This window comes from Parambassis ranga, chromosome 19, assembly GCF_900634625.1.
Source record: "Parambassis ranga chromosome 19, fParRan2.1, whole genome shotgun sequence".
Lineage (NCBI taxonomy): Eukaryota > Metazoa > Chordata > Actinopteri > Ambassidae > Parambassis > Parambassis ranga.
In genome coordinates this window covers 6,740,579-6,762,517 of record NC_041039.1, presented here as the reverse complement: position 1 = coordinate 6,762,517, position 21,939 = coordinate 6,740,579, and the positions used below count along the sequence as shown (strand labels likewise).

The window sequence follows — 21,939 nt, the reverse complement described above, 5'->3', positions numbered from 1 at the left end:
AAAGGCTGCGGACTCTCGGCCATCCATCAACAAGTCCGCACGGTCCACCAAACACTTCGCCACGGCAAGCAAAACACGCGCAGCCAGGATGGGAGCCACGCGCTCAATAGTGGCATGCGCCCACCTGAGTAGCCGGATGGGATGAGGTGAACAATAACACCTGTAACGGCACGAGGCGAATTAAAGCCCACCTGATCTGATACACTTTAGAGAAGATAGAAAACCTCAAAGCCCACTCTGATAGTGTGATGATGATGATGGAAAGGAAGCAGACAGCCGTCCTCAGAGATTGTCACGGGAACACATCTGGAGAGGATCACATCTGGCTGACACGCTGACTGCCCCTCATAACACACTCACACACACATATAGCATACACCCACACACACACCTTAGCTACTCGTGTCCGGTGCTGTCTTTATCTTTTCTATCTGTGATGGAGCTCGTGCAGTGTGCAGCTTTTTACTCACCCGGGCTGCTGTCGCCGCCAGTCTCCGTCCGATCGCGTGTGCTACCGTGTGATTTAACGGGAGAGAGGGCGAGCCGTGGGCGCATCTAGCCCCCACCAGCGCCATCCAGCGCTGCGGTCGCGGCACTCCGCTCTCGCGATAACCCGTGCGCATTCTCCTCGAGCACTGTCCGATCGCGTGTGTGACGTCGCGGTTTTTAATCAGGTTTAAATGTACAGCCCGATACCGCCGCCTTCTGGGCGCGAGGCGAGGATGGTAGTGGTGATGATGTCATCCCGTAGCTCCATGCAGTGTGTGGCTTGTTACCTGTTTGAGCACGCATGCTCCTCTCCTCTCTTTTCTGTCTCTCAGATGTTTCCTGCCGGCAGCAGCATGCAGAGGACATCTGTTTACTTTGTGTACACTGCCAGCGCCAGTTTACACTAACAGGGACTATTCATAGAGCAGGTGAGAGGTCACGGGACAGCGTTTAGTCTGGCAGTGAAGAAAACTCTCGCTGTCAGACATTTAAAGGAGCAGGTTGAAATTCAGATCAATGTGACACACTTCCAGTTGTTTACAGGCGACATCCATAATATGTCACATTCTCCTCAGATGACCACAGTGACACATCTACCAGCATGGCTGATATATAGGCCAACAAAAGGAGCCATGGCATGTATGCTAAGTGTTTGGTTATGTTTAGAAAATATGATTTCAAAAGGGAAAAGTTGCATTTGTAAAAAGCTTTTTGTGATATCAACTTTATATGATTATTTTCAGTTTTATTTTGTAGCAGAAAGAATCAGATGGTCATAAACTTGTAATCTAATTAAACATCTAATTAGTGCACCCTGTGTTGCAAATATTTAATCCAATAATAATATTTCTTCTGGTTTTCTTTTGTAACAAGGATCCAGTATCAAAGACTGAAATAGAAGCTGTCAGACGTTCTGTAAATGGGACGTTTATTGCATAAATACATTGGGTTTTTTTTAAGAGTGCAGAGTGCTTATCTATTCACACATGTCTCACATTAGCTCACAGTATGCACAGTCATAGTAAGACTCAGAGTTGAGGATGAAAAGGTGCGAAAGCGCACAGAGATCAAGAAGATACTTTTCCCTTTTTTAAATCTTTTGTTTCCATGCAGTTAAAATGCCTGTCATCAGTTCTAACAGATGACAGGTGTGAAGTCGTGTTCTTCATGTATGTTTGTAAGTTCCAGCAAATCTTGTGTCAGGCTACGCATGGTGTGAATAAGCCTGTGTCTGTGTGCGTGTTCACAGGTCATCCGTCTCTCCATCAAAGGGGATGTTGTCCACATCCATGTGGATGTGTGAGCTGTCCTCACTGCAGACCCAGCCGATAGGCGTGCGGTTGAACGAGGGGCGTGAGCGGATGTCGGCCTGCAGGGTAGGCAGAGGCTCCGGCTCCTCGGTGGCAACATTGATCTCAGGGAGCTCAAAGGTGAGCATCCTGGATGCCTTGTCGTAGCCGCCGTATGGCAGGGCCGTCCTGGGGAGGACAGAGTCAGACACAGAGAGCTGAGTTTTACTAGCTGCAGTGGTGGAACCAAAACACAGTGTCAACAAGAACAACACACACAAGAGACACCAAACACCTACAAAAAGACATGAACAAATCAGAGATACCAAACAAGACAAACGAGACACAAGAGTGACAGTAAACCACCAAAAACATCAAGAGACACACAGACACTAAACAACAACAACGTTCAGTAATAGTAATGTGTCTCAGTGTACTTGTTGAAGCTCTTGTACTGAGGCAGTTCTGGGTGGATCTGGATGGGTCCCGGCATAGAAGGCTTCATGGTGGCTTTCAGCTCGTCGTTGCCCTTCATGGCCCGTTCCCATGGTGATACATATGTGCGTACATACTCCTTCCTCCTCCTCTCTCTCTCTTCTTCCTCATTCACCGTCTCCTCAACTACTAAAACACACAGAAATTGCAAAGATGAGGAGACCAGATAAAACATAAAATGCAAAGTTCAAACTTCTTGAATACGATGCCTGTGGTCCTACATTCTTCCTTTGGCAACTCAGGCTTTGGTGGGATGGGAGGAGGGGACATGAGGAGGTTCTGGAGGTTCTGCTGGAAGATAAAAACAGATGGAATAATCTGATGAGAACACACTCAACACGAGCACTGCGTTTCCATTTCTCGCTCTCACCATGTTCTCATTGGTCACAATGAACTTCTCAACTCTCTGCTGCCTCATCCTGAACATCTTGGACCCCTTGTTTTTGAGCAGGGACAGCTCCTCCAGCATCACATCTTTGGGCGTCTTGATTTTGGTGCCCAGGTCGAACTCAGCCTCAGCGTCTGACTCATCCTCTGACAGGAAGAAGAACAGGAGGGCGACAAAACGATCAGAGGCACTAGAGTTGTTTTTGATAAGATGGTGGAGAATCCACCAGGCAGTGTAAAAGTAGTGGTATTCTCAACCCTCAGAGCCAAAAGCTGTTAGATGATCTTTTCCATTCCTGTCATATTTTTAGTTACTCTAGGCTCCTTTTTTGCACCATAAAGTCCTGCACCTCTATAAAAATACAACACAATCATGGCTACAAGTAGAGAGAGCTTCAACAGGCCTTGTGTAACACAGATATTAATGAATCGTGAATTCTATTCTCCACACTTAAAGCCTGCAGATCAGCAAAATACTCACTGACACATGACTTTTGGTTGCAAGCAAGTTAATTATGGTTTATGGGTGAAATATCTCAATGTTTAGCATAGGTTGTGTTTTATGACATAGATGACTTTCCTTTCTGTGATAAAGGGTGTCATTTTGGCAAGTTTTGGCTGTTCTGAGGGTTGAACAATAATATTTCTGAGCAGCCTTGTCAGTGGCAGAGATATGTTCACCTCCTACACCCATCTGGAAAATTAAAAAGTTGGTTTATGTTCCAGTACATGTCTGATACTGAATGAAGGACGTATAAGCCTGTAAAGGGCATGTTTTTATCATCCAGCTTCAAGGCCATGCTTGTAGTGATCAATTGGAGAAACCCACTATGGTATGGTATTAGAGGATGTGTCATGTTAAACTGGGGGAGTTGTAGAGGTTACTCGGAAAAGGGATTTTGGAGGAAAAGGGCAGGGGGGAATAATCATGCCAGGTTATCTGGTAGAACCATTTACGAAGGGAAATCCTTATAACACACTGTCTCTCCCCACCCTCTCATCCAGTGCTGGAGAGATCTGATGGATTTTACTGCTTCACAGAGCCCCTCATAAAACACTCCTCTCATCCACCACATACACTCTGATATCACTCATAACACCTGGAGTTCAGCCATAAACACACACACACAGGCACGAACACATCTATAAAGAGGGGAGTTGGCATTGCAATGCTGCAGAGAGCTGTTAGCATTACCTCGTAAATCAAACGTGTTCAAGTAGGTGTGTGTTAAGTGTATGTGTGTGTGTCTGTGTGTGTGTGTGAGAGAGAGAGAGAATAATTAAGGTGCCGAGCAGAGCGAGCTCTGCCATGGGGATATTGATTAGAGTGTTAATTCAGAGGAATGTGAAATTGGAGCTGACTGCTGACTGGGAGGAAACAGGACAGACTAACAGAAGCAGGGGGGTGGACAGACTGACAGATGCATGGGACCAACAGTCATTGGCGGGGATAATGAAGAGATGTGTGGGCATTGACTGGAGCAAAATAAGGGATAAGCAGGATAAGCTCCTGAAAAACTGACAGAAAACAACCTGGTGGAAAAATACAGATGTGGCTGCAGATGTGAGAGCAGAAGGACTGATGCCGAAACCAGCAAAGACATCAACAGATGCAAACATGCTCAGAGATTAGAACTGTAGTAGGTTTTTAATGAGTGGTGTGATGCAAAAAGTAAATGTCAAATAAAAATATGCTGAGCCATGCTACCAGCTCTGTAATAGCCTTTATGCTAAATGCTCACTAAGTTGTCATATTAGAGGATCTTGCTTATAAGGGAGGAACTTAAAGGATTTCCTCTTCACAGGTCACCAGATGTTGGATCACTTAGCAGTCATGATTCAAAAGTGTACTACTTTAAAGGAACAAGGTCATCAAATGTAACCTTTGACACAGCTCATTTTATCTAATGCAACACTTTTTTTTTGACTACGTTGGCTATGTTAGCCATTTCAAGGTGGGCTGTGTCCATTGCCAGGGAGCATGAGGCAGGAGAAAGATTACGGTTAGAAATTTTGGTTGGTCATTGTCAAGCTCTTATATAGTTGCAGCAAATGCACCTTTTAATTCAGCTGTGGTTGAGCTTTTTTCCAGCACATGTTTGCAAAGTATGTTTGTAAAGCATCTGGAAGTGCCTTGGTGACAGCATAACTATAGAAGCTACAGAATGTTTTCTGGTCTTATAATGACTGAGATGTCTGATGACTGATGTTGTTCAGCTGCCTTGTTAGCAGTACTAGCAGGAACATGTCTACCTGCTAGGAGCTATCAAACTTTACTGACAAATACTGACTGGGATTAATTGAAAGAATATTTATTAAGCTGTACAATGGGTATTATTATTATACCCATATTATTAGCAGGCAAATGTTTGCTGATTAGCTTTATCCAGCGCTTTAAGGAATACCTTTAGTTGTGCTGGTACCCCAAAAGCTACTAAACAAATGAAGATGACCTGATAAGAATACTGCACAAAAATTCATGAGAGGAATCTGAAAGTCTGTTCTTCTGTCTGATAGTTAGTCAGTTGCGCTAACAGCTTGACAGTGAACCAAAAACTACATATTAGCTCCTATTACTTCTGATATTTTTGTAAACTTTGGGATCTCACCTATAATAAGAAATAAAGTTCATTTTAAGTGGCACAGCGACAGTCTGAACAGATGGACCAACTGGTGGGTCTGGCAAAGACTAGGTGCTTCCTACAGTTTTTCAAATCTTTGATGCACAGGAAGTGATTTTTGGATGCAATAATATAAGGAACAGTATAAATAAAGTGACAGAATATCAAACAAGCAGCACATAATTAGAGCTCAGTGATGACCACTGAACTTCTGAAATTCAGTTTTGTATTTAAGAGTTTAATGTCATGACATGATCTCCCACATTTTCACAGACAACATTGATTCCAATTTAGCTGCGGCTTGCACAAAGCATCATAGAAATACAGTGATAGCTGAGTCACCATCCGTGATTCCATGTTGTCCCTACAGTTTAATGGTGACAGATTTGTGGCTGAACTGCCATCTGATAATGACCCCTGCATCCCTCCAGGAGATGCCACATGCATGTTCGATATGCTTGGAATGAGTGTGTCTCTATTTAATTGTGGTAACATACAACCTTGTGCAGTGATTTACACCCACACAGTTCAATTCTGCACACATTTAGCAGACAGACACTAAAGATGTGACATTTACCGGACTGAATAATGAGATCACATGGGAGATACAGTGGGGACTTATGTATCTGAATGTGCTGTGTGATTTTACCATTCTGGCTGACGTTAGACAAGTCAGTGATGATCTTGTTGGCCTTCTTCCTCTTGTTAGAAGGTGCAGCAGTTGTGAGAGGCATGGCTGAAAGATAGAAAAGGCAAATCATGTCTTCATAATAATAATCACCATTAACCATTCAAACTTCTCAAACAAAAATACAGTCTAAGAATTTCAAGGTTTGCCAGTAAAAAAATGGAATCAGTTCTCAGACAAGAAACGTTTTGGTATGTACAATGGTATAATTTTTAAAAATTGTGTTGAACATGCTAACCTCCTACTGCCAGAACTGCACAATTTTGTAATACCACTTTGTACCACTAGATGGGCTAAAGAGTGTTAGCAGCATCTTAATCCAAAAAGAAGAGGAAGTAATGCTGCCCAGAGAAGTATTTCTGTACACTTCCTTGAATGAGCGCTGCTTACATCATCCCTAATTCCAACCAATACTATCAGGTGACACACAGAGGGCTGGTCACCACTTTGAGCCATTTGGCTTTTTGTATCTAGTTGAGTGACAGGTGGCTGCTGTCTTTTCCGTCTTAGTTCTACTTAGACTCCATGCTTTCTTCATGGAATAATGAGGAGTTACTCTGGACTCTGTCAAGATGACCCAGAGCATACTATACCCCACTGAGGGTGACGACCATTGACAGTAAAAACTATGGACAGAGCTTCTGTGACGTCACCCGTTTGTTTCTGAAGAGCCGTTTTTAAGCTCGGTGGGAGGCTCCGGGACGCTCTGACACAGTCCATGAAAACTTCAAATACGGACAAAGAGGGGGAGCACGAGCGGAGTTTAGGAGGTCGGGCAATCGCAGAAGCAGGAAACTCGCGCTGTGATACGACCGCCTGTCGCTCAAAGCGGCAACGCCCATAACTATGCGTAATTTTAAGTCCGAATATGATTAAAACAAGTGAGTTATAAACCCCCCCCCCAACCCCCCCCGTACAATTAACACTAAAAGAGAACCTATCATTTGAGACCAGAATGGTTTTTTTGTACCAGGCTGTAAACATGTTTATTTCTGCTGTGACCATTTTAACATGGGAGTCTATGGGAAATTACTCGCTTCTGGAGCCAGCCCCCAGTGGTTGCGGAGTGAACTACAAGTTTTGATACTTCCGCATGGGCTTCAGCCCCGAAGGTTGCCGCTTAGTGATGACACACACAGATTTCAATTAAACCCCACCCATATCTTTCTTGTGGGCGGGACTTAAATGTGCACTGTCTGCATGCTGTAGAGACACTGACAGTCTCATGGCGTTTGTTCCTGCTGCTAAAACACTATCATGAAGGTCCATCAGACTACCATTCATGTTGAAAACTAATAGAAAACTTCTCACCCTGTAGGGGACTAGTCACATGATTCCAAATCCGGCTCACTCAACATCACTGGGTTTCCTAATGAAGTTAAGCACACTTTAAACACTGTGTGTAACCCCCGCCTTCAGGACACTAATTCTCAGTGGCAACTTGTGTCTGTCTTGACTAACTGCTCAGACAGGGTCTGGCAGTATGTTGCTGTCAATTGCACAGGTCGAAAGCAATTATGTAAAGCTGGAGGTGAGTCCCAGCACAAGAATAAAAAGCAGGAGGGCCCGTCTACAGGGAGACAGTTAATGTAATTGCTTTTCATCCACTGTAATTGAAGCTCATTTCCTAGCCGGGGATTCAGTCCTGTGTGAGCTATTTTTATGAGCCAGTGTTCTATAGCACTCCTGTGAGTGGGACTGTCATCAGCACGAAACATACATGAACCGCATGTACAGACACACACACACAAACACACACATAGATGTGCACACAAAATAGCTTTTCCCGTGCGATTAATGTGAGACTGGATTAAAAACTGGGGATTACAGGTGTTTTGGATGTTCTAGGAAATGCAAGATGGAGCTGAACTGTTGCGCTGACTTCAGGAGCTGTGTGTGAAGGGCCTGGGTCCTGTTACTGCTTCTCTAAGTGAGGAGGCGCTCCTGTCCCTCACAACCAGCCTGTTTTAGCTCCAGATAAATCTCGAGGGGACAGCTGGGAAGGAAGGGCATCAGTCAGCACATTCCCGAATACACACATACATCCTTGCGAACTAAAAACTCCACCACAGAGGGCCACATTCCTTGCCAACCGTACTGTTAGGTAAGAGCTGGAAGGTGGAAGAGGAGCAATCTGTACACCAACTGGATCCCATAATTCATACTTGACTAAACTGATAAAAAATTTACAGATTTAAATGTCAAATATTGAATTCTGAATAAATATAAAACACAACAAACAGTCGGCAGCACACTGTTGAGCATCTGCTATTGATTTTGGCCTTCGTTAGTTCATTCGGTCTCCACAGGAAACACATAAGGGCTCTCTAGAACTCAAATTGCCCTCTTGAACTCAAACATGATCCCAAATTATTTCCATAGCAATTCCAGATAATCCACAAACATTCAAGGCACGTGTGAGACAGATTTCTTTGGGTTTTATCAACACTCTGACATAATTTCACCTCTCTAATGTCTTACCTACGGAGGAAGACAAGGATTCCAAGGGGGAAAAAAATCTAGATTCCCAGGTAGATTTGTATCCCAGAGCTTGTATTGTACTGCCTGCCTCCTCGTCGCCCTGCAGAGAGTGAAACCCTATCAGCAGGGCTGCTGCACTATGGACCAGGCCTGGGGGGTGGGAATGGCGAGGGGTGGGGGTTGAATTTAGTAGGGTTATAGAGGGAGGAGGGTGTGGTAATGGTAAATCTGACTGACAGTAGAAGTATTGATTTTTATTGATTGATTATGACAATATGAAACATGGTAGCAAAGATGGCAGCACGGTGTTGCAGATGTTGGCAGCTGTAGGCCACCAATATCAGCTGGATGGATGGATATAAAAAAACTGTTGAACAATATTAACCTTTATACTAGTCCATATTCAAGTCCAAGAGAGCATACTAACCAACTAATTCTACTTTGTACCACTAGATGACCTAGTGAGTCAATGTAGCCATCAGTTTGGGACAGACTAATATGAACCTTTCATGATGCTGAAATGGGAGGTTCTGGCTTCTTCAGACTCCACCTGACTCTTGGTTGCTCCAAATACAGGCAAAGAGGTGAAGTGGGCAGGGCTGAGGTGAAAGTTGGAAGCCTTGTAATCTAGGTTGGCACCCACCTGTCACTCAAAGAATTCACACTGTTGATATTTGTTTTACCAGTCTATAAACATGGAGGTCTGTGGGGATTGCTTTACGTTTGAAGCCTCAAGTGGCCATTAGAGGAGCTGCAGTTTCAAATTACAAACTGCGAGTTTAGATGGCAGCCGGTGGTATTAATCAAAGTAGTTTCTGTTGTAGAACAAGGTGTCTGAATATTTCATTCTGAACCACTGTGGTGAGTGAACCTACCCAACAGAATGCCCAGGTCTATTGGCCTTGACACAGACATGTGTGCGTGGCTGGGCTGGGCTGTAAATCAATCAGGGGATCTCAGTTTCAGTTAGAGTTTCCTATCACAGACTTACCCCTGGGACTACTCTTCTACTCAGCCAAATCACTTATTAAAGAATTATAAAACAGTGCAATGATTGATCTGCACAAGACCAAGAATGATCCGACCTGCCACTAAACCTTGACCCGTGACCCCAAGCACATGACTTTGCTGACCCAGAAACACAGATATAGAAGTAAAAAGCCTCAGAGCTCAAGATGAAATGGGGCATAATGTGAGGTAGTGCTTCCCTTCTAATCACATTGTTAAAAAAAAGCCATCAGGATTTAGCAGCAGGCCAAATAGCTGGAGATTACCAGCTCTAAAAATAGGTGAAATGTGCTGTTTGTTAGATTAATGGTGCAGGTGTGGTTAAATAAAGTACTGCAAGGATGTTGTGTGTATTTTCCCTTCCAGTATTGCATGGCAGCAAAACCTGAACAGGACTAAACTTAGCAGCTAAAGTTAGCCTCTGTCTGTCAACTGATACCAGTCAGGGGTCAAAGGTTAGGCCATGGTTGGGTTTCAACAGCTTCAAGGCCATCAGGCTGCTGTCAAACAGCGCTGTAGGCCACAGCATTGTCTAACACAGGAGCAAATAATAATAATTATAATAATAATAGGACAATCTTTTAAGGCATTTTGTGCATTTAAAAAATGTATATCTCTTAGCTAGATGTAATACAATAAATCTATTAAAGAGGTGCATTAAGTGTTTGTGGTTTTTAAGCAATGTAAAATCAGAGACAATGTGCTGAGAGTCTGGGTGACAAATCCTACAGCGCCTCCATGTGGTGAAAGCTACAAACTACTATTAAAGAAACTAAAGTATCTGTAATATCCAACAACCCGAGAGAACAATAAGAATTCTGAGGTGAAGGCTTGGAAGAGAATAAAAACACAAAAGGAATGAGGAGATCCCAGGCTTCAGTGTGGGAGTGGGTGGTGACGTAGATGACACAGGAAGAAACATTGACAGCTGAGGTGACTCATGTCTATTTTTATTCATCCTCTTCATGTCTCACAGCTAAACAGACATGTTATACCTCTCTTGTTTCACATCAACAGATGAAATATCACGTCTAATATAAAAGACTCGCACAGAAGAAACTATGGAAAACAAAGCACACACTGTGTAGCTACAAAAACACACATCAATCATTAAAATATAAATCCCTAGGTTATACAACAGGAGGGAGGAGTACACTGACAAATTTCCATCTTTTTCTCAACCTCTTCCACATCTCTGAAGTCTTATCATACACATCCTCGATTCTTCTTTTTTATTATTTCATTTCATCAAATATCAGCAGGATATTTACAGAATTTCATTTCCCCAACATTTCTTTCTGCCTTTTCAGCCTGTTGTTCCATATCTTAAACCTTGAGATTTCCAAACTACACCTCAGCTTCCAAAATCAAACATACATATTTAACCTGTAGCATTGTAATGGTGGAGATTTCAAACAACGTGACAGTTTCATAGTGCCCATGCTGAACTATACTCAACAACATGTGGCTTCACAGAAAGCAGCATTCCTTCTAAGCCATAATGTTTGTGGTAAATATTTCCTAAATGAAATTGCCCACAATATTATTGGAAAGTGCCCCACATGCCAAGTGCCACCTAGTTCACCTAGTAAATTTCTTCGGAGAGAAGGCAGAAAACTCACTTAACCTCTTTGGACCAAAGAGAAAAGATGAATATTTGATTTTGGGGTAACTGTCCCTTTAAAATTACATGACATTGCATAGGATAAAATAAGTCAACAAGAGTAACTGTGTGGTTGATCCATGCAGATCTTGTAATGTCGAATAAAACTTATAGTTGAGCCATCGTTGCCTTATGTTTCCATAGAGATGAGACTAGAATCTGTTCAAAGTGCAGTGGATCCAGGACGCCATACGCAGGGCTGCAGACCCAGGTTGGAAGTGCTGAACCTCGGCCTAGGGACCCTGGAGGATGGAGCGCTGTTGGGTGTCTGCTGAGTAGCACAGGTGGGACCCACAGGACTTAGATTTGGGGCACTCTTAAACTGCCTGTTGACCTGTGCAGTGTTGGAGGGCTGTGGATGGGAACATTTGGGTGGCTGGGCTGGGATTGGTGCAGAAGAGAAAGTAGGAAGCTGAGGGAGTGGGGCAGTAGGAGCAGGAGGCGGTGGTGGAGACAGAGGGGAGGAGGCCCACTGAGGCTGGTAAGGTTGAGGCGGAGCCTCACTGTAGGGAGCAGGCGGAGGAGACATGACATCAGAGCGCCACATTGGTTCTCCAAGTGTGGTAGCTGATCGAGGTGCAATAACTTTGAGGGCGGGGCCCGTGGCAGTTGGAGGGGGTGTAGAAAAACGCTTCACCTCGTAAACTCTTGCTGTCTTCTGAGGGCCACCTGCCATCCCTCTCAGCTGCTGCTGATAGGTGGTGTCCTGGGGAACCCCGCCTGTATAGCTGAACAGAGAAGAGTTGAGCTGGTGAGGCTGGTGGTTCATAATGTCCACAGGCTTCATGCCTGCTTTCTGCCCCTTGGACACAGCTGTTCCAGGCTTTATCACCTCAGATTTCTTCTGGGCCTTAAGAGGGCAGGAGGGAGAGAGGAGTGGATTGTAGCTGATGGGTGGTGGAGCACGAATGTTTGATGAGTACTTCCAAGTGGCCGGGAGGGAAGGTGTGGGTGATGGCTCCCTCGTTTGGGCAGGAGAGTAAGGGGCTGCAGCAACAGATGGAGATCTCTCCACAACATATCGATCCATCCTGTTCTGTCTGCGGGCAAACAGCTGACCTCCCTTCCCTGCCAGCTGTAGCACCTGAGGGGCCTGCGGTTTGGGGGCTACAGGGGGTGGTCTGGGTCCACGCTGAGCCTGCATAAAGTTGCAGGCCTCTGCCCCAAGCCTCAGCCAGTCTTCTTCAGGTCCTGATTCATGCCCAGCCTCTCCACTGGGTGCCAGTCCAGATTCAGTACCCGGGGTTCTCACAAAGCGATCATCCATGTTCTGCACCATTGACAGCAAGTCAGGGTTTGGAGAAACATCTTTTTTTTGGACTGCACTGAACATAGGCTTTTTGTTGCTTCGATGACGGGAATCATGCAGGATGCCAGTGCGAGCAGCTGGGACAGAGATGCGCTGCTCACGTGTCACCAGAGAATCAGCAGCGCCGGCTTGGGGAGTTTGGGGGCCCGGAGTCACTGCACCCATCATATTACTGTAGGGATGGGTAGATGTTAATGGAGGAGGTTGAGCCACAAGAGGAGCAGGAGGGCTGGTGAGTGGGGTGGGGAAGGAGGGTGGTGGATAGGTAGGAGAAGGAGTGGAGAGGTAAGGTGGAGGCCCTGGAGGGGAAAAGGGTTGAGCAGCAAAACGGGTTGGAGGGGAGGCATGCACTGCAGGCTGAGGAGAAAAGGTTTGTGAATTAGCAGGGGGAGGTGGAGAAAAGGGTGTAGAAGGCAGAGAGGGGGGAGGTGAGAAAACTGATGGGGGAGAGTTAACAGAGAGGGGAGTGTTGCTGTTGTTATTTCTTGGAGGGATATACAGAGAGGTGCTAGACACTGCTCTCCTCGCATCTGGTCCTGATAGATGTTGAGGAGGTGGTATAGTCACCATGGAGACAGCTGCCATGGGATTGGTCGCCATGGTTATAGAAGTGGGTTTGGGTTGGGGAGGACGGAACATGACAGAGGTTACAGTGGGTCGAGAAGGAGTCTGGCCAGGGGTGAAGGGACGTGCAGTGCGGTTTAGCACACTGGAGTGTGAGTCTGTGACTGGACTTGGGCTGAGGTCATTGTCATTTTGACTCTGAAGGGGTGTTTGAGAGGGCGGGCTTAGGACAACACTAGCCCGACTGACTGCTACTGACCCCCCATTGGTCAACACTACAGCTGGAGGAGACATGGGTGCAGAATGGTTAGTTATTTGCTGCTTTGAGATACTGCTCTCCAGCCTTGAGCCCTGATAGGCCAAGCTCTCCAGCCCTGAAACCTCCAATCCTAGACTTTGATTAGCAGAAGTAACTGGTCCTGGAGTCTGATAAATTGATGTGTCCAGTCCTGGGGTGTGATTGACTGTTGGTGTTGTCGGAGTTGTTGGTGTGGTTGATGGGCAGGCAGAGCTCCTCCTGTCCAGCAGGTCCAGATAACCAGTATCCCACGTTGGGTCAAATGATGCTAAGAATCCCTCTTCATCAACTTCTGAGCCACTTGGTATGGAGCTCCCTCCTTCCTCCTCGGTCTCTCCTCCTGTCTCTCCCTCTGTCTCCCCCCCTCCTTCTCCCTCAGCTTTGCCAAAGCAGGTAAGTGTGTACTTCTTGGCTCTTTGCCGGCGTTTCTTGAACATAAGCACCCCTTTGGAGTTGGGGTTGGGAGCATCAGTCAGCAGAGAGGCAATGGAGCGACATTTGGTGCGAGCTTCTTTCACCTGTTTCTCCACCAAACTCTCCCCACGCTGCAACTCTGCAAGACACAAAGAGACACTAAAATAAATGTGTTAAATAAGAGCAGGAACAATGACAGTTAACTGACTGCTGTGAGTAACACACGCCATTATCACAGTGATAGACAGGAGTGTGTGTCATGGAATTAGAACAAAGAATTCCTGGTGCTCTTCAGAGCTGAGTCACATACACACTCTGGGAAGGTTAGATTACAGTGTCTCTGCTGCATAAAAATCAGCTGTGTGTGTGTGGTATTACTCATATTATGCAGGCATTAACCTAATTACAAAGGTTTAATCCTCATACAGTGGCTTTACCCAGGTTTCTGAGGGTTAAGTGCAGGATAAGTCAGTATAACTTCCTGTGAAGTGATGGAAACACCACTGTGTGTGTGAATGTGTCCTCTACTTAGTCCAAGTCTTGGTCTTTTTACTGTCTTGGCTCAGCTCACATAAATATGCTTACTGCATAACTATAGACTGATACAGGACATTACTATTAATATAACTTCATTCATTGACTCCCTGTCCATTAATTCACTATCGTATCTTGTGGCACAAAGTGGAATTTGTTCTTTTTATGCAACAACATGCTGTGTGGAATAGACAAAAAACCTGACACCAATTAATGTCTCTGTGCTGAGCAAGTCAGATACACTGTAAAACCAAATTATGTCACTCAGACCATTAGGAACATGAATGGCTGCACTAATTTCCAGCCTGTCAGCCTACAAAAACATGAAAAGTGTTGAAATGATCACTGTGCACTATAGGAAGCCACCTGTGGCCGTATCACTTTGAGTAATGTGTTATTTGGGGATAGGACTTAACCATGGTAGCAAAAAATGTTTTACATGTAGCAAAATGTTTACAATTGCAAACATGCAAAGGTCTGAAGCATCATCTGCTGATTTTGGTGGTGTTTACGACCATCACCCTATAGAAAGATTACGTCAAATGTGTCATACTGGCACAACCGTGACCATCAGTCAGGTAAGCATGTGTTGCGAATTTCATGCCGATTCATACGCGAGGTGTCACATAAATGACATGTAAAAACAAAATGACAATCAGAGTGCTGTTACAAGTAAAGTCAAGTGATTGTCAACATGGTGGATCATAAACATCTGTTCAAAATTAGCTGTTGAATTTTTTTCAGTCTGGACTAAACTGACATACAAATCCATCCGCTGGCCATCTCAGAGAGGCTAAAAATAAATCATCCAAAACTTTTCTATTCATAATTTGTATTAAACATCCAGAGTAGGAACAGATCTGTCAACACAACTCAGTTCAGCCTGATAAACAATGGCAAATCACTTTCTTCATAAACTCTAATGTTTGTCTAATGTGAATTCAGTGTGTATCCAAAGGGTAAATGTGTCTTACCTGCGAACACCACTGTGTGACCACCTACGTCTGAACCTGAAGGAGATGTGAAGTCCCTCATCTCACATAGTCTGCAAAGAGTCTGTTCTTTACCTCCCCCAGTCCCTCCCACACGCACACAGTGGGGAATCATTTAGTGTGTCGTCCAGCCTCCAGTGCACAGCCCATGTAAAGACCTTTGTCTGTGTCCAGCAACCCAAACCAATACATGATGTCACCCCTCTATTCCTGTCTGTCTGACAGGCATCAAACACCTGTCCAGTCTCTGTCTCATACACACACAAAGATATGAAGACCCCTCACAGCAGTGTCACTGAGTGTGTGTGAGTTCACTAGACAACTATAGGTTATAGATTTATAGGTTATAAGAGAAATAGTGAGGTCATAACTCTGTGCTGGTGTGCTGCACTCTGTTGCTAACACCTCGCACCTACAACAATCCCTTATCCACAGCATCTGTGTGTTTGTTGGTAACCTGAGAAAGGGCAGGTCCCTGGACACCACAGTCATCATTTGTCCTGTAGCAAAGCTGTCATCCTGCAGTAAAGTCATTCAGTCCCTTCTACAGCGTGAGTGTGTAATAGTTTAATTAGCTGCCATTACCGCCTTGTTGAGAACGGGCCAGACAAAAGTTAGCTTTAGCTTAGCACAAAGGGTGGAAAAACTTACAAAGTAGTTTCCAATGCAGAGAGGGCACTGCAGTTTATGTTTATAAAGAATAAAAACAACAAAATCATTGTTTAACCTATACAAATGTCAGAAAATATTGGGAAATGCCCATCACAACTAAAAAACAAGGGTAGCCCCTCAGACCTCCAAATATACTGATTGATCAATCAGTTATTTTGATGTATTGATACACATTCATACCAACGAATGAACACAACACTCATGTAGCACATAGTTGTAGCTTGCATGTAAGTCAGAATTGTGTCCACACTGTCCATCAGAAGTTTCAATACCTATAAATACAGCCTGTGAGGGAAGATGCCCAGAATACTGACAGAACAGCTAGACGGCTGGAGAGGGGGAGGTGAAATACCTCGTCTGTATCTGGTATATCTCACCCATCACCACCAGCCTGGGAGTGTAACCAGATACTGCAGTAGGAGGAAATAACCACAAGGGGGTGGTGTAGCTGAAGATTAAGACTACAAATCGATGTGGACAGCACCTAAAGTGCTTTGTATTAACTGATATACTCACTGGCCTGCCGTGCTTTGTCCATGTAGGTGGTGGAGAGTTCTTCGCTTACAGGCATCTGCTGTGGTCCCACCATGGGCACCAGGTGTTTACCAGAGCCCAGCATCAGCGCCTCTTTGGCCCGTTCTGGAGATACTAAGGGTGGGCAGGTCAGCCCGATGCAGCCCCCTGCTTCCTGGAAGCCACTGTCCCCTTCTCCTTCTGCCTCCACCAAGCCCTGGTCAGGAGTTGGGGTGAGGGTGTGAGGGGTCAGAGTGTGTGGTGTGTGTGCTGGAGTGGTCCACTCTGTCTGGAGTGGCTTGTAGATGAGCTCTCTGCGAGGGACACCAGGGAGACACTGACCATCCCACTGCACGGTGATTCCTGCATCTGTAGCACTCTCATACCTTACAACAAAGATGATACAAAAAAGATTTAACAGGCTTTAACACTTTAAAGGACCGTGTCTGTTCTAGAGTTTGTTTCTTGCTGGTCATTTGGTGAGTCTTTGTGGTTTTTCTTTTGTCTCTGTGGCAGTTGTTTCTTGTTGTGTTAGTGTGGTAGTTTGGCAAGTTTATGTTGTTGTTTTGTGCCATTTTGTGGCAGTCATGCATCACATCTCTTACCCACTCATCTCTGAGGTCTCTTCATCTTGGTTGTCATAGCGTGCAGGTGAGCGGGCATGAGGAGGTGTGCGACGATGGCGCCGATGCGTTCGTGATTGAGTGTCTGCATCACTGTCTGTTTCTCCATAGTAAGCCTCGCTGTCAGGAGGAGACGTAATGCCCCGAGGTATCTCAGTGGAGGAGAGGACCTTGGAGTTAAAGGAGGCTGTGGGAGGAGACAGGACCCTAATGGAGGAGCGTGGCGATGCAGAGCGACTAGATGAGGAGTGAAATCCAGAGGGGGTCCTACAAACACACAAGTTGTGAAAATGCAAAAGACGTATCAGCTTGTCTGATGAGTCACAGAGGTCAAAGGCAGTGTAATATGTGTGCATGTCCATGCACTGACCTTTTGACCCTCAGGTTGAGAGTAGTGCTCTGTGTATCTATGAGGTCCATGGCTTGAGCATGACTGAGCTCTGCACACATTTGGTCACCAATAGCAACCAGCTCATCATGCTCCTTCAGTCCAGCTCGGCATGCTTTGCTTCGCCTGCGTACCTAAAGAGAAGAAAGGGGTTAATTATTTTCTGACTTTTTAGAATAATTTTAATCTGCATGAGCAATATTTCACATTATTTTTTTTCCATTTTTCCATCCATCCTTCCATCTATAAAGCTCAGTTTGGCCTCCTCAGTGTGTGAGAGATTGGGTATTATGTAAATATGTACATATACTTATGACAAATGTCATGTCCTGCATGTCTTTTTGGGTCCCTGCCCCTTTCAAGACAGTCAAAAGACTCAAGCATTACTTTAAAACTTCGACAGAAAAGACACTAATACCTCAGTGTACTGCCTGTAAAGGGCTGCAGGTTGTAAGGAGCTATATGAGCATTGGCACTCACATAAAGTGAGGTTTAAACAGCCTTGGGTCATCAAAATAACTAATGAAGTCATGCAGCTGCTGCTGGAGGTCGCTATGAGATGATGTCATAGGATCCTCCAGGAAGCATGTCTGTGGGGGTGAGGCCGAGAGATGGCAAGGTGAGTATTCTTGTACACGAGATTACAGTTGGCTCTAAAAGAATTAGATAAGGCCCTCCCATCACACACAGACACATTATCACTAACAATGTTGAGTGTGTTCAAGCATCTACTTGAAGTATGTGCTTTTATCAGTGCCTCTTGACCCAATAAACCCACTCTATGGTCATACACACAGGGCAAGGGCAAGCCACCTCTCTGTCCCACTGGGAAAAATGTACCCACACATACACACACACACAAGTGAGCATCATGAAAGCGGGGGGGTTTGAACAGCTGCATCACCAGTCTGGACCAGAGGGCATGCCTGTCATTCACCATATGTTCCCCACATACCCGAAATAAAACCTTGCAGGAAAATCAACCGCATTCCTAGACAGACGGAGAAAGACAGGCGCTACTGTGATGGCAAACGCTAAACACACACACAGTATGAGAATTAACAGAGAAACTGATTGTGTGTGTGTGTTTCTGTGTGTGAACAAGAGGTCGGCCTTTTTTCCATGGTACGCTTCCAGCTCCTCTTAGATGAGCTATTCTGATCCTCCAGTTTGCGCTACATTCCCAAATGGGCTTATCTGTGGTATGCCCAACCACACACACACACACACACATAAAGCAACTACAGGAAGAACAGACTTACAAACTTCCAATACGGATGCCAGACAGGTCTTTGGTGTAAAATCTGAAGTTATAAAGTTACTATTGTGACAGTTACAGTGACATTCTTAAAACCAAGAAATTACATAAAGGGATCACTTGCTGGCCAAACTGCTACTTAGCAAGCTCACTGCTTGCAAAACCTACAAGCTGATCAGCTATTAGATCAGCTTGTTAGCATTGCAAAAGGTTAGCAAGCTAAGCATGTTAAAAATGGCCAAAATTACCACATTTATCCAAGTTTAAGAAGTTTATCTGTTTTCCTACGAACCAAATCAAAATCACTCCAAACCTGATTTAAAATGTACCAAAATAAGCCATTTTCACTGACAGGATTGTGTTTAGAAAAACACCCAACAATTCAACAACAATTCTGTGTGTTTTAGCCTGGTCTGTAGAATTAGAAGTAAAGTAAAACTGGTTTATAACTGATGTGAAAATACAAATGGTAAAATGTCTGTAACACAAGATCCAGATTAATAATTAAAACATTTTATGTTATGTTATTTATGCATGGATTGCATTGTGACTGTTTAATCTAAAAGAAAATATTTGAAATCTTTCTACTTCTAGCTATGTTGGTGCTGTTTTCAAATTCAGTATATGTGAGTTTTTGCATCTATAAATTCTATAGAACATTTTAAAAGTGTCCATACTAAATATTTCCGCAAATCCCAATCCCAATCCGTCATCAGGAATCAATGAACGAACTGCAGTCAAATCCAACCCCCACTCCAAACAAACGTGTTGACACACAAACTCTATCACAACAGGTGAAATGAGCACTCTATATGCAGGTACGTTGTGTGAATGAACCATTAAACATTTCAATATTACTTTTACAGGTCATATTTATATTGGTTCAGAACAAAGTACAAGTATCTTGTACTTTATAATGTATTCACAAGTACACCTAGTGTCACAAGTTTATTCACATTTTATTTTGACTATAAAGATTCAGCCATGAACTCTTGAGATCACGATTAACAGCTGCAGCCTCCTGAGTTCTTACTCATGTTATCTTTCTTTCATGCACGCACTTTTCCACCATACCTTTGCCACCTGTAGAGGTTTTTGCTGCTCTGCTCCCCCCTGCAGTCTGAACCCCCATGGAGCTCCTCCAGAGAGGGAGACTGCTATCTCCTCTGCCACCATGCCCGCCGCCAGGTCACAGCCTGCTGTGAACGTTCTTCGGTTCTTCTGCGAGAATCAATGAGTGAGCAGTCATCTCACTGCTCTACGTGCCACTCACTCCACCCATGAGATGGAAGTGTGTGTGTGTGTGTGGTGGGGGTAAGGGTTAGGGTTGGCTTTCATCTGCTTATAGTGGAATGCTGTGTCAGAGGGTGGGTGCTCAGAATGGTGACAAGGGGGAAAAAGTGTGTGTGTGTGTGTTCATCCCCTTGTATTCAACACTTGCCATGTCACTCTCAAGCACCCTGTACAGGACAGGATGCTTGCTGATATACCCTCCAGAAATAACCATCGGCACCACTCCCTCTTTGACCCCCAACACAGACAGACTGGCCAGCAGCCACCACAAAGCACCCCAACTTCCAAGAGTTCACTAACTGCACAACAACTGCACAACTGTTTCCCTGCCGGTACTCCAGTGCCTCACAGGAAAATATGTTTGTGGACTAATCACTCTCTGGTAAAATACCAAATCAAGAAAATACTTTAAAACCTTTTTTTAATGATTTCCATCTCATCCATCTGACACAATCAACATTATTTGAGTACACCTTGGACCATTGTACATTAAACATTGTTTTATTTATGATGAATGACCTTAATGTTTTTTTTTATGTGAGAAGAAAATTGCACTGGATTGGATAGCACCCTCATTACACTATACCCACTTCAAAAAGAAGAAAGACAGAAAGGTACGTGAGTCCAGCTACATGACACCCCTGCATGCATAGGCGTAGCCACCAGTATATCAGAGGGGGACGGAGCCCCCCCCCCAATTTTAAAATGACCCGTCGCTAAAGCTGGATCCATACTCCGCGAGACAAAGAGCGGAGAACGCGCTCCACGGGTGGTAAGAGATACAAAAAAAGGTCTTTTCCGCACTGAGGTACCATACTCCGCGAGACGCGTGTGTGCAGAACTCCTCATACGGCCCGCCCACTAAACTATAAGGAAAGACTTTACTGAGTTTTTTAACACACCACAAGGACTTGTGCCATGGCAAGAGGGCATTATACAGAGAGGGTGCCTGCAACAGCGTGAGATGTCCGGCGATGAGTTGTGAAAATGCGACATTAAAAGTAACAATAGCAAAGATTCAGTGTTTGTGCCTTTATGACCACATTTGCACATCTACTGTGTTCCAATGTGCCTGCGATACTTCAAACTGTCCGGTGATGAGCTGTGAAGATGCGACATTAAAAGTAACAATAGCAAAGATATACAGACATTGTTAACGAGCCTGTTATGCCCGGGTATGTAGGAGTATATAGAATGGTAATAACAGTCACCATCTGGTATGTGTGAACGGCTGTCTGGAGTTATTGGTGACAAATCACCCTGACTTGCCTTTCTTTCTTTCTTTTATTGCTCATCATGCAAAACCGGTATGGTCTTATCTAAATCTGTTGAATCAGCGCTGTTTATACACCTACCTATATACCTGGAGAGGCTCTTGCGCTTCTCCACTTTCATCACGCCCACAATAAATTCCGACCAATCACAGCATGGTTGCCGCACAGCCTTGAAAGACAAAGTTCGGCCCGGACCCTGTGCACAGGAGTGCGGATCAGCGGGCGGTCAGAGACAAAAAATGACGTCATTTTGTGGGCGTAACGTCTGCAGGGGGGAAAAATGTCTTTGTCTCGCGGAGTATGGATCCAGCTTAAAATCCACTCCACTCCTGGTTACCACAGCGCTGCAATACCATTACTATAGTAACGGAGCTAACAAACAAGAGAGCGTAAAACACTGCAAAGAGAACCGTCAGTGCTGCTCGAAGCTGGAGGAGGTAACGTCAGTGTCATCCCACAAAGTCCAACTCATGCTAAAGCCTTACTGTTTTGTGGTGATGGTAAATTGATGTTAAATCAACTTAGAAAAGTTGGGAGGAAGCTATATTGGTTGTAAGTTCTAAATATATCTAAATACCTAGATAGCATTTAAATCCCTGAGTTGTATCTGAGGTTGATTCTGAGAGTGAGTCAGAGGCAGGGCCATCATGATGATGGGGAAAACTCAATCAGGTGGGCAGGGAGAT

General features: G+C 44.6%; 3 protein-coding genes across 9 annotated transcripts in view; all 3 read right to left on the bottom strand.

The window, feature by feature from the left end:
- Positions 1-594, bottom strand: part of usp54b (ubiquitin specific peptidase 54b) — a 40,108-nt gene extending 39,514 nt beyond the window's left edge. For 3 of the 4 annotated variants that reach the window (XR_003672219.1, XM_028430813.1, XM_028430811.1), the window contains exon 1: positions 471-594. The gene's annotated coding sequence lies outside the window, so the exon portion shown is untranslated. The other variant, XM_028430812.1, reaches the window with a different exon arrangement.
- An 802-nt stretch (positions 595-1,396) lies between these two features.
- On the bottom strand, positions 1,397-8,589 carry myoz1b (myozenin 1b). 4 transcript variants are annotated; one of them, XM_028431389.1, is made up of 6 exons: positions 8,451-8,589; positions 5,931-6,017; positions 2,644-2,807; positions 2,495-2,564; positions 2,216-2,402; positions 1,397-1,967 (listed from the first exon to the last, which is right to left on the bottom strand). In XM_028431389.1, exons 2-6 carry the CDS (start codon positions 6,013-6,015, stop codon positions 1,733-1,735), a joined length of 741 nt encoding a protein of 246 aa, XP_028287190.1. In that variant the 5' UTR covers positions 6,016-6,017; positions 8,451-8,589; the 3' UTR covers positions 1,397-1,732. The 4 variants fall into 4 exon arrangements, with proteins under 4 accessions (XP_028287190.1, XP_028287192.1, XP_028287191.1 ...); XM_028431391.1 differs by having other exon boundaries at positions 2,216-2,399; XM_028431390.1 differs by having other exon boundaries at positions 2,495-2,561.
- A 1,833-nt stretch (positions 8,590-10,422) lies between these two features.
- Positions 10,423-19,890, bottom strand: LOC114451505 (synaptopodin 2-like protein). Its single transcript, XM_028430154.1, has 5 exons — positions 19,761-19,890; positions 17,411-17,562; positions 17,023-17,307; positions 16,421-16,803; positions 10,423-13,845 (listed from the first exon to the last, which is right to left on the bottom strand). Exons 1-5 carry the CDS (start codon positions 19,860-19,862, stop codon positions 11,285-11,287), a joined length of 3,483 nt encoding a protein of 1,160 aa, XP_028285955.1. The 5' UTR covers positions 19,863-19,890; the 3' UTR covers positions 10,423-11,284.
- Positions 19,891-21,939: the final 2,049 nt, after the last annotated feature.